This window comes from Eschrichtius robustus, chromosome 12, assembly GCF_028021215.1.
Source record: "Eschrichtius robustus isolate mEscRob2 chromosome 12, mEscRob2.pri, whole genome shotgun sequence".
NCBI lineage: Eukaryota > Metazoa > Chordata > Mammalia > Artiodactyla > Eschrichtiidae > Eschrichtius > Eschrichtius robustus.
The window spans coordinates 42,805,721-42,818,944 of NC_090835.1; the positions used below are offsets into that span (position 1 = coordinate 42,805,721).

The 13,224-nt window shown below is 45.6% G+C and overlaps 1 protein-coding gene across 1 annotated transcript in view; it reads left to right on the forward strand.

The window, feature by feature from the left end:
- The first annotated feature begins 427 nt into the window (after nucleotides 1-427).
- Nucleotides 428-13,224, forward strand: part of CDCP1 (CUB domain containing protein 1) — a 55,126-nt gene continuing 42,329 nt past the window's right edge. Inside the window, exon 1 of the mRNA XM_068558398.1 lies at nucleotides 428-681. Coding sequence (XP_068414499.1) covers nucleotides 600-681 — 82 coding nt within the window. The 5' untranslated portion in view covers nucleotides 428-599. The remainder of the gene's footprint in view (nucleotides 682-13,224) is intronic.

The following is a 13,224-nucleotide window of genomic DNA, read 5'->3' on the forward strand; positions in this document are numbered from 1 at the left end:
ACCTTGGGCAGGTTGAGTGACTCAGTAAATCTGTTTCAACTGTTATATGGAAGGGTGGCTGTGAGCATTAGAAATACTGTCTGTGAAGTGCCTGGAGTTGGCTTCAGGCTCACAGTTTTGCAAAGATTAGCTGTAGCACCGGCGTTAAAGTCCAGCAAGCCTCCAGCCCAAATCAGGAAGCAGAGGGGGAAGCCAGGGCTTGAGTGATCCACAGACATGACTCCCCGGAAAAATGCGCGGCACACTGGCCTCCTTTGTCGCCCGGAAAGTAAAAGGACGCCTGACTGGGTTCCCCAAGGGCGACCTTCGCGCCTGTAGACAAAGTCTTGAGAGGGGCGGCAGCTGGGCCCGGGAAGGTGGCTACAGGTCCCACTGCTCTGGACGAGAGAGGCGGGTGTAGAGGCAGGAAGGGGAGGAGGAAAGGGAGGAGGGGACTGACCCAGCCAGCTCGGGCTCCCGCGGCGCTGGGCGGCGCCAGGGCCAGCCCGCCCCGCGCACAGGTGAGCGCGACGGGACGGAACTAAGAGAAGCTCGTGCCAGCCGCTCCGAATCACGGGCCACATTCGCTTTCCCCGCCGAGACAGAGGCGCCGCGGAGCCATGGCCGGCCTGAACTGCAGGGTCACGGTCGCACTGCTGGGGGTCCTGCTGCTGGGCGCTGCGCGCCTGTCCCGCGGAGGGGGTGAGTGCGGCGCTGCCGGTGCGCGGGGCGCTGAGGGGGCACTGGGCGCTGAGGGTCTACACCGCCCGCCACGGTGGGGCGGGGGCGGCGCGGAAGGGGCGCACGGACGGCTGGGGCCCCCCGGAAGCCCGGCTCCGGGGAGTGCCGCGTCGGGAGTGGTGGCCGTACCCTCCTGGATTCCGCGCGACCTCGCCCAGGGCTCAGACCGCGGCAAGTGGAGGTGTCCCGGAGCGGGGAGCACCGCGGTGGTCGGGGCCACGAGCCGGGCGCCGGCAGAGAAGAAGGAGAGAAGGGCGCGCGGAAGCCAGGCCCGGGGAACCTCGCTGAGGTGGCGCGCCGCGCGCTCGGGGCCTCTACCTGGGCGTACCCTCTCTGGCGCACCCTCTACCTCAGCGCCTGGGCCAGAGAAACGGGGCGAGAAAACGGTGGTTTGGCGCCACGACGTCCCACCTTTTTACTCACCTTTTCCCCTGTCCGTCCGCTCCTTTCTCGCTCTCCCAAAGTTCAGGAACATTAATCCAAAAATGAAAGCGCTTCTGTGCCGCGGAGGCTCTGCACGCCCCCGCCCCTCGCACCTGTGGGTAGTGGACTTGGACAGCGGAAGGGGGTCGGCGGAGGGGGCGGTCCACAGTTGTGTGGGAATTCCGAGTTCCGGTGGGGGGCAGGGACCGCCACATCCCAGCTACCTGGGCCTACGAGGAGGTGCCCTGTGGGCCGTGGAAGTATTAAAACCGTACTGGTCTCTTCATGTAAGAACTTGACTTGAGGCCTTTCCTGAGACTAGTACGAGTTTTGTGTTTTTAAAAGAGCTGTCGAGGAAGCGATTTGGGTTTTTGATTACCCTTTGCTGCATCTAAGGGGACGTTTGTGTTTGGCAGGCAGGTAAATTAGAGGAAATTAAGTTAAAGAATCAATCTAAGCAGATGAGTTGAACTTGGGCGTTCCAGCAACTGCCATCATGACAAATCCGAGACAGGAAAGCTTCCTGGTTCTTTTCTCCAACAGCAGTGAGGTGACATATTGCTGCACAGAAGAGGGGACATTGAAAATATTTACTGTGTTTATTGTAATTTGGACTGAGTTTTCAAGATTCCCTTGAAGAAAAAGTCAGTTTAAGAATAAAGAGTAATTTAGCTAGTGAAAATAGGTGTAAATGTATGTGTGAGAAAAAAAGTGTGCCCATCACACTTGGGAGCTGTCTTGAAACTCTGGGAATTGTCTGAGATGTTTCCGGTTGTCTGTGATAACAGTTGAGAACTCCTCCAGTAAGAGTGTGGTGTAAGTCAAGGCGTCAGTGCATTACTGACATCTATGACAGCCTATCCTGAACTGGCTTTTGTTACATGTCTCATTCCTCCCTGTGGCCTGGAGAGGCTGCCATTTTGGTCTCCAGTGGCTCCAGTGGAGTCTGTTCTTTCCAGGAAGTTCTTGACTGTTGGAGCCGTGTCTCTTGGTTCATTGTACAGATACAGGGAAGCCCAGGAACTTTCCCATTTCACCTTCTTAAATCTTTCCTGTGGTCTTAGGAAGTGGACCTGTGAGGCCACATCTCTGGGCTGAACTAAAGGTTATCCCTTTGTGGTTGGAGCAGTCACAGGGTACATTTGCTTTGCCCAAAGTCTTGGGGTTGATGTAACTGGTGGAGGCCTTCGAGAAGTTAGTAGCGTCTGTCCTGAAAAGATGGAGGGAACCAGAGAGCCTAGCACAGTGGATTTATTTTATAAATCGCTGAACTCTCTTAAGACTCTGCAGAGTGAAAATGATGTTGGTCTCACTGCAGAGATGAAGAGTAAAGGAAAGTTTGCATCTTGGTGGGGTGTGTTTGTTTGAGTCTGGTATTCGCACCAGCTTTCCCACTTCTAAGAATGAAAGACTGGTTAAGTTAAAATAGCCTTGTTAAAACCTCAACTTAGGGACTTCCCTGGTGGTGCAGTGGTTAAGAATCTGCCTGCCAATGCAGGGAACACAGATTTGAGCCCTGGTTCTGGAAGATCACACATGCCACGGAGCAACTAAGCCCGTGCGCCACAACTACTGAGCCCACGTGCCACAACTACTGAAGCGCACGAGCCTAGAGCCCGTGCTCTGCAACAAGAGAAGCCACTGCAATGAGAAGCCCACCCACTGCAACGAAGAGCAGCCGCCGCTTGCCACAACTAGAGAAAGCCTGCGCGCAGCAACGAAGACCCAACGCAGTCAAAAATAAATAAATAAATAAATTTATTTCTTTTTTAAAAAAAGTTTAGTCTAAGAGATTCAAGTAGGATAACATTAAAAACAGAAAAAGAAAAAGAAAGAAAGAACAAAAAAAACCCCTCAACTTAGTGGCTTTCCAAGAACCACTCAGGTACCAGAGGCTGGGTCAGTGACCCCATTCTTGCAGCCATTGTTTCTTGCCAAAAATATGAGTACGCATCAAATGACGTGTTCACTCACCCTGGGTGAGTGTGTGTGTTCATCATTCTTCAGATTCAAATGTGTAACTGGCAGAACTGATGAGTCTGACCCCACTCTAACCCCCACACCCACACAGACTGTTTCTCTGCTGGCTGTAGACATGTGCCCGGGTGCTGACCCATCAGCTTCAGGGGTCACTTCATATGTTACTGTTTTGTCTGTGATGACTGTACCCTGCCCCCCCACATTCTTCTAGGGGTTCTCCCAGGCTCTCAATGTGGCGAAAGGAAGTTGAAATTATTTAAATGTTTTAAGTAATATATATATAATTATTGTAGGAAAATTGGCAACAAGTATAACAAAATATCTGTGAGCAAACCACCTTGGTCATTTTGGTGCACAGTTTTAGTGTGTGTGTGTGTGTGTGTGTGTGTATAAAACCAAAAATGGGACCATCCCTTTGTATAGCTTTAACTAGTCCCCTATTGGTGGACATTTAGATTGCTTTCAGTTTTTCCTACTAAAAATAGAACATGTCCAGAGTTTCCCTTGTGGCGCAGTGGTTGAGATTCCGCCTGCCAATGCAGGGGACACGGGTTCGATCCCTGGTCCGGGAAAATCCCACATGCCGCGGAGCAACTAAGCCCGTGCACCACAACTACCGAGCCTGTGCTCTAGAGCCCGCGAGGCACAGCTACTGAGCCTGCATGCCACAACTACTGAAGCCCGTGCGCCCAGAGCCCGTGGTCTGAAACAAGAGAAGCCACCCCAGTGAGAAGCCTGCGCACTGCAACGAAGAGTAGTCCCCACTCACTGCAACTAGAGGAAGCCCGCGTGCAACAACGAAGACCCAACGCAGCCAAAAGTAAATAAAATAAATATATATATTTTTAAAAAGCTTTAAAAAAAAATAGAACATGTCCAACAATAGGGGTCTGTTCAGTGAAAAGACATTAAAAATTATATAGCACAGATTCTATAATGATATGAAATGATATTATCTTTGCGTTGCTAAGGTTATAAAATAGTGTCAGCTGGATTATCCCATTTTGATATATCTGAGAATGTGTTCCTGTGGCTATATTGTTCTGCACATTCTTGACTATTTTGTCCGACTAAAATTCTGGAAATAGAGTTGCTGGGATGAAGAGTAGAGAAAAGGTTAAGGTTTTGGATACACATGTCCATGTTGCCCTGTGGGTAGCTTGTCCTGTTGTCCTGGTGTACCTTCCTGCCAACAGAGTATGAATGCCTTTTTCCCACACTCCCCTGGGCTGTCATCACTGTTGTTTCACTAGCAACTATGGGAGAAGCATTCCTCCCTCTAGCTCAGCAAGCAGGGTCTGAACGGCGTTGGTGGGTATTCAAGAATCTCAGTAGCGCCCCAGCTAGGTGGTACTAATAGTCCAGCAGCACTTTTTTTGCTAAAAACAAAAACAAAAACCCAGAACTGAGTCCCTTGGCTTATAACACAAGCCTCACCTTCGATTTTGCTCAGTGGTGCTGACTTTGGTTTCGATGTAGGAGAAGGGGAGTTTGCTGGTCAGAAGGATCCATGATTGAGGTCAAGATGGGTGGGACAGTGGGGCGTGATATGGGGGAGCCATAGCCAAGGCTCTGCACCTGGGTGATTAAGAAAAGTTCACACCCCTTAATTATCATTCTAAATTATAAAAATTATTCCACAATCAAATTATTTCAAACCACTTCCTACAACCTTGTAATTAGCCCATCACCTTCTCCTGGGCAGCTGGCAACATTTTAGAGAAACCAGCAAGGAGAGCCAAGTGCCCTTCCTCACCTCTTTGTAGCCTTGGGTTTGTATTCAGTACACAAGTTTTTTGGTTTTTTGTTTTTGTTTTTTTATTAATTACTAACTACTACTTGTAATACCTAACACATATTGAGCTTCTGCTCTGTGCCAGCCACTCTTCTGAGTATTTTACATGTAAGCATCTCCCACTTAACATCAGTAATTCATCCCTAAAAACCGGACATTCTGCATGAAAACACTAACTGATGCCCTACATCTCACTATTTCATGTGGGACAAACTATAAAAACCCACTGCACAAAACCCAAACCCCCAACAGTTTCCAAAAGCATAATGAAACACCAGAAGATACCCATATATAATTAACAACCAATTCTCTTAAATGTAAAATGCATGACATCCCTTCTGGATTGCCAGACCATTTACTGTATGTGGCTCTTCACAGACAGTTGCTTTGTGTGTAATAACTTCCTGCACCCCTTTTGTTGGCAGTCGCGGCATCTCCACCAGATCCTCACATTCTGCCTATTGTGTTTGCAACATACATTTTTTTTCAAATGTGTTGTGTTTGGAGATGTAAATATACATATTTCCAAAATAGACATTGGCCCAAAATAACTGTGATAGATGACACAATGTTTGAGTAATAAAAACTCAGCTGTTTCCTCTTGTGAAAATGTAAATCCAGGAGGCGTTCTTGAGTAGACCTGCTAGTCATTTAGCTCTCCAGCCTCAAGCAAGTACTCTTATAAGCCCCTGAATAGAGGGGCACAGAGAGATGAAGTAACTTGCCCAGGGCTACCCAGCAAGTATGTAGTGATGCTGAGATGGTAGCCCAGGTAGCCTGAATTCAGAACTCAGCTTCTGTCACCAGTGTGCCATGCCCCCTGTGCACAGTGGGACTCCTAAAGACAGCATTTGCTGGTCATCTTAGAGACAGTGTCTGCACTCCAGACATTTTCTTTCATTTTTTGAAAAATCAACCAACACTTACTGAGTGCTGTGTTCATATTTGTTCTAGGAATGTGTGTTTTTTGTTTTAAAAATTTTTTTTTTTTGAGATCACATTGGTTTATAACATTGTATAAGTTTCATGTGTACAGCACTGTATTTCAACTTACGTATACCCTACGGCGTGCTCATCACCAAAAATTTATTTTCCGTCTGTCACCGTACAGTTGATCCCATTTTCCACATTCGCGTCCCCCCACCCCCGACCCCATCCCTTCCCCTCTGGTAACCACTACTCTGTTCTTTGAATCTACATGTCTGTTTTTGTTTGGTTTGTTCATTTATTTTGTTTTTCGTTTTTTTGTTTTTTATGTTCCACATATATGTGAAATCATACAGTATTTGACTTCCTCCATCTGATAGCATAATACCCTCAAGGTTCATCCATGTTATTGCAAATGGCAAGATTTCATCTTTTTTATGGCTGAGTAATATTTCATTGTTTGTGTCTGTGTGTGCATATCTATATCTATATCTATATCTATATATATATATATATCACATCTTCTTTATCGATTCTTCCATCGGTGGGCATTTAGGTTGTTTCCATATGTTAACTATTATAAATAATGCTGCTATGAATATCTGGGTACATGTATCTTTTAGAATTAGTGTGTTTGTATCTTTGGATAAATACCCAGAAGTGGGATAGCTGGATCATATGGTAATGTGTATATGTTTTAAATATGTAAACAATGTAAAAACTGTGCTTAGAAAAAGAATTACCTGTACATGGTAACAAAATTTCAAATAGTACAAAATGATCTGTGGGGAGGCGAGGGGAGTATGTCCCTTCTACCTCTGACCCCAGGCCTCCTCCCAGAGGCAGCTGTGGTTTCTTGTGCATTGTTCCTGAGCATGTACAAGTTTACAAATATACATACCTCCCTTCTTTACACAAAAAGGAGCACAATATAGTATATAGTACAGGATGTGTCCCATATGCGTCTTAATTTTTTTCATGTAGCAATCCATCTTGGTTCTAACTCCATACCAGAACATACGGAGCTGTCATGCTTTTTGACAGCTGCATAATATTCCTTGTCATGGGAGCATCATGTTATATTTAATCAGCCACTTGTTAATGGATTGTTTCCAATCTTCTGTTGCTATGAACAGAGCCTCACTGACCATGTTTGCAGCTGACTTTGTTGGGTATATGGACAAGTTTATCTGTAAGTGAAATTCCTGGATGAGGAATTACTGGGTCAAAGGGCTTGTACAGAAAATGTCAAATAGAAGAAAGTGAATAATAGGGGAAGCAACTTGCCCAAGAGCCCAGCTAATAGGTGGTAGTGCCATCTGTAAATCTGGGCAGTCTCGTTTCAGAGTACAGGCTCTTAACCACCCCAGGCTGCAATTTACTCCTTTCTTTATTCTTTCCAGTTGAAGCTAATCATAAACTTTAGGCAAGGGAAATATTTTGAATTTCCTTTCAAATATTTACTTTCAGTTCCGTGATCAGAATGCCATGAGCACTGTGTATTGAGAAGGCTGAAGATGGGCTTGCGCTCTGATAGCTCCTCATGTTTGCATTGAGGACTGATTAATTCTTTGTGACTTTTTACCTTGATAAGTCTAATAGTTAAGGTGTAACACTCTTTGAGCTGCTATAACACAGACCCAGATGTGTCTAATGGCTCAAACGCAATAGATGTTTATTTCTTACTCACAGAAGGTCCTAAACAGGGGATCTCCTCCAAGCAGTGATATGGGGACCCAGGCTCCTTCCACTTTCTGACTCCACCATCTTCAAGAAGTGTGGCTTCTGTGTTCATCCATATCAAACTGATAGAAGATAAAAGAGCAGGAGGGGGTCTTACATGGAGGGTTTTATGGTCCAGGAATGGAATTTGTTTCATATCACTTCTGCTGCCACTCTGTTGACTAGAACTCAGTGGCATGGCCCTATCCAAGTGAAAGGGAGACTGAAATGTAGTATAGATGGGAGCCCAGGAAGAAGTCATCGTTGTCCAATTGGCAATGTGGCGGACAGAGTGGTAGGAGCGCCAGACTTATGGGTCAGGACACCTGGTTCTAACTTCAAGTCTTGTCAACAGTTAGCCTTATGACTTGGGAAAAGTTGCCTTGTCTCCCTAGGCCTCAGTTTTCCAGTCTTTCACGTAGGGGCTTGGACCGTGCGGAGGAACCACCAGCCCTAATGTCTTATGAGCTGATTTACATCAGAGCTGATTTGTGGATCTTCTGGAGACCCCTGAGCTATTGGAAGAGCTCAGGCAGGGTCATATCCAATCCCCATTAGGAAAGTGGCTGGAATGGTGCTTGGCTCATAGCAGGCACTTAATAAATATCTGTGGAATAAACAAATGGATAATCCAGGTCAAGGCCAATTCCTTTTAGGAGAGGGTACGAGCTTATAGACGTTAGATGACTTCTTCAAGTCACTGTGAGAAGGTGGCAAGGGCAAGAAGGTCTAAAGCCCAGGTCTTCTGGCTCCAAATCTGATGCAAATCAGACAGAAGAGGAGGAGGAGGGAAGCACAGTCCCAGTGACTGCGTGTGTGGACTGGGAAAACTAGAAAGTAGAAAAAAGAAAGTGTGGATTGACAGATGGAGCCACAGCTTTCTGTGTCCCTTCAGGGTGTGGTAGACACCTTGGTTGTCTGGGTTTTCTTCCTCACCCCAGGGCCCAGGATCTTCATTCTGTAGAACGTGCTCATAAGTCTCTGCTGGTCCACTTCCAGGAGGAAGTGGACGGGGGTGTGGGTGGGTTTTCGGGAATGCAACCCCACTCCTGGATACTTGCAGGGGAAAAACTAGAAAATGATGGCGATACAGTGAAAGAAGGAAGGTGTAAAGTAGTGTGTGTATGTACAGTGTGACTCTAGTCATAGGAAAAAAGACTGGAAGGAAGTAGTTACACCAGAAATATCTGGCCTACAGTGTAGCCAGCAGAGCCCTCCTGCGCGAAGGATGGTTTGCTGGTAGCCGTGATGATCATGACAAGGACTTTGTATTGTCCTGCACATTCTCCCATGTGAACCACATTGCTTCACAATATCCCAACTTGGTTCGTTTGGTTTGGATTTCTCTAAACAGTAATACTGAATTTGTGGTAGAATACAGTAGAAAATCAGAATTTGTTTTACAGACATATACTTCACAAACTTTTATAAAATTTAAAGTTCTTTCTTCAGTTACTGTACTTAAAAAATAATCTGCACTTTTCAGTTCTCTTTTGAGTACAGCCCAAGCCAAGGGCACCACTGAGAGCCTTGTTAGTCTGACTTTGCCAGGGAGAGGCTGTACTCTTGGACGGGCCATGCATTCTGCCTGATGGAAATGCAGCTCAACAATATACTATTGAGGCCATTAACCACCTCACCCTAGACTGTGAACATCTTTAAATAATAAATTCAGAAATATTTTGAAAAAGCAAATTATAACTATTCCATGAGCACAAATGGTATAGCTTTCTTTGTTTTAAGTGAAGTGCAAATATTCCCTACCCTCAATGGCAGATAATCAAAGCATTCTGGGGGAAATGTGCCACTTCTGTAAAAACTTACGGGTGTCCACCTGCTGTCTTTGGCTGGGACAATAAAAGACAGTCTCCAGAACTGCGTTCATCAACTTTCTGCATCCAAAAATTACACAGAGTTCAAGTCAGGCTGTTGTTTTTGTTTTGGGGTCTGCCCACTTGGCCATCTCCAAGTAACGTCGCGCAATGCTTGGAGCCATGAGGAGACTTCTCAACACTTGACAATTTGTGGTCCAGCTGGGAGCTGGGCTAGGATGGTGTATGTCCAGGCACGTGCCAGATTCCTTCAAGCAGATGCTTTATCTTCCATCATTGAGCTGGTGGTGGGGACATCAAGCTATTTCAAGCAAGGATGTTTGGCTGAAACATTTTTTAACCTGAGAACAACTCATAAACATTTGGTGAGAGGTCCCAGGACATCATGGTGGATGCAGAGATGGTGAGATGGAGCCCCTGAGTGTGAAAGGCTCAGGGCATCTCCTGGATCCAGACAGACGCTTGACTCTGGTGCACAGTGGCACACCGGCCACGGAGGAGAGGCCAAGAGCCAGCAGCACAGAGGGTGAAGTTATCAAATGCTGCTGCTCCTGCCAGAAGTCTACGCTATGCTGGAGGCCCCAGGAGGACTCAGCCTGTGGTGATGGGCTGTCTTTATCACCAGCCGCCCTGCTGACAATTCTCACTGGAGTGGGGCCTTGGAGTATCTTCGAGGCATAGACCCAATGAAAATAACGTCTGTAAATCACTCAGCACAGTGTCCAGCCTCGAACAGATTCCTCACTTAATAATTGTTATTACTTTGATTATTTGAGTTGAGCCCAAGAAGAACATTGAAATTTTCAGCAGCAGACAACATGGACCAAACTGCCAGGCCGTTGTCTGTGTAACCGGGTTGCTTTTGGGAGACATTTTGGTTGTTTCAGCCTCTGCTACTACATACTGTGCTTCAGCCACTATCCCAGTGTGGTCAGCTTTGGGCCCTTATGAGGAAGGGGAAGCTCCTAGAATCGAAGCTGCTGGATTAAAAACTGCAAGAAATTGTTCTCAATGACACTAGAACATGTTTTAAAAAATTGTTTGCAGGTGAGTACCAGCGCACGCCAGTGCGTGCGTGCATGCACGCACACGCACAAACATACACATTTCCTTTTAGCCAAGGAACTGACCAGACCGGTTTTATATAACTTAAACATCATGCCCAATTGCACATGAGAAGTGAAAAGAACTTCCCAGTGGGCTTCTGAAGATTACAGCTGTCCTTGTGAGCAAGTGTCATAAACTGAGACTGGGCTGGAATGTGCCAGGCCATGAAACCAGAGCTGGATATTCCGTGGAGTCCGGCAGGGCCCCTGCTTTCATCCCTGCTGAGAGGTGGAGGATTGCCCAACTGCCCTGAAGTTGCTGACAGCCTTATCAGGCACTTCAGCCCTGGGCTGTCAGGAGCAAGTTCTCAACTTATCACGACAAAGAAGACGTTTTTTTCAAATTGTAGACAGTGCTTGGGTCATTTTGCAGAAGCCCATCCCAACACAATACAGCCAAACCCTTGAAATAACATCTTCCAGCCTGCCTGATCTCTGCTTCTGTGGGAATACAATTCCAGTTCCAGCCAGGAACGTGGGACACCAAGGAAGGTATGTCCCACTGGCACCTTGAAACTCCAGATGAGCATCTTCTTCTCCTTCCCCTGGTGACTGGAGACTGGAAACAAGCCAAATGTCCATGATTAGAAGACTGGTTAAATTAATGATGGTACATCCAAACAGTGGAATGCTACACAGCCATTTAAAAGAAGGGGGTGGCTCTCGGTTTACAGACATGGCATAACCCCCCCAGATATATTCTTGAGGGGAAAACACAAGATTCAGAACAGTGAGGATGGTATGCCACCCTTTGGCAAAGTGAAATGAAATAAAATAGGGGTGCCTTATAGAGATATGCTTACATATTTTACTTTGTGCTTCATGTATTTTTTATCTAAAAGTAAAATATATTTTTCAACTTTATTGAAATATAACGTACATACCATAAAATTCACCACTCAACTGCACTATTTGATGAGTGCTGTCAGGCGGTACAACGTTTCAATCACCCTGCAAAGTTCCTCCAGACCCCTTTGCAGGCAATCCCTGCCCTTTGGCCCCTGGAAACCATTGATTTGCCTTCTATCACCACAGTTTTGTCTTAAAAATAGTTTTAAATTAAAAAAAAAAATTTAAAGCCAGGTATGAGTATAGCAATGATTCTGTCTTCAAAAAAGTCTACAGATGCTTCCTGCAAGAATTTGGTTGTGTAGAAGGGATGGAGTAGAAGTATTAAGTCACTGGGAATCAAGGAACTAATGACCAAAACTGCCTTCTCCACCTGGAGCAGCTTTTCTTGAAAAGCAATTTGCTGCATTTCCCACCCCCCTATCCACTTTTAGGGCCTAGCACTGAGCAGGCCTAGAGAATTTGATTTTTGCCTAGAATGTCTTGAAAAGACCTAGCCTAGTCTTGGGTTATTTGGTAACAGATTCCATTCATTCCCCAGATGTTGGAGTCCCCTTGTGCTGGATGCTGGACATTCAGAGGTAGAAAACCCTAGTTCCTTGCTCTCTGGGGGCTCACCACCCAGAAGGGATTCAAACATGTAAACCAGGAGCTACAAATGGGTGGCCTGAGGGCCTTGGCCCAGTTCTGTTTGATGTGTTTTGGAAAAAGCTGAATTACAATATATTTAGTAGAGCATGTACCCTCTGATTCAATAAAGACTCTCCTCACTATGTTGGCTTTTCTCATTTATATTACCTGCCTAGGCCCTGAAAGCATTTAAGTTTGAGACAATATCCAGTGTGGTAAGTACAGCAAAAGATGTATGTATAAGAACTGCAATAAAGGTTGGGGATGGAGAATACCTTACACAGGCAGGAAGAGAGAAGGAGGAGGACAGGTGTTCTGGTGTCTGAGGTCTGTGGAACATCAGCAAAACCCTAAGATAGGACCTGGAACAGAAGTACGGCTCTGTCATTCATCACCAGTAATCCCATGGTGTTGTTTTGATATTTTAAAAGTGTTGGGTCATTTGTAGAGATGCGGATGGACCTAGAGACTGTAATACAGAGTGAAGTAATCCAGAAAGAGAAAAGCAAATATCGTATATTAACGCATGTATGTAGAATCTAGAAAAATGATAGAAATGAACTGGTTTGCAACGCAGAAATAGAGACACAGATGTAGAGAACAAACGTATGGACATCAAGGGCTGGGATGAATTGGGAGATTGGGATTGACATATATACACTAATATGTATAAAATAAATAACTAATAAGAACCTGCTGTATAGCACAGGGAACTCCACTCGCTGTACAGTAGAATCAAACACAACATTGTGAAACAACTATACCCCAGTAAAAAAAATAGATAAATAAAATAAAAGCGTTCTCCCACCATCTCTGAAAAGACAACTTGCAAAGTGATCCTCTATCTGGAAAAATGTAATGAGGAGTATTCCTTCAATGTATGATTCATGACTGGAGACCAGCTATAGGCGCAAGGCAGAATGTAGTTTGAATGATGATTAAATGCCTCATTACTCTGGGATTTTCTAACTGAGTTTTGTTCCCATCCTCCTCTTCCTTCCTTGGCAATAGCACTTAGCAGCAGGACCAATTCCTGCTGTGAGGAAGGAATACGGGTCATGAAAGGGAAAGTGCTCTGAACCACAGCCTCTCTCCCTTTCAGGAATAACCATCTACTTTTTTCTTCCACCTGCAGATACAATGTGCCTTGGAGCCAGCCTCCTCAAAACCCCTAGCTCAGCATTCTTGGGCCCTCAACTCAGTTTTTCACCTCCCTGAATTTATGGCATAATTATCTTAA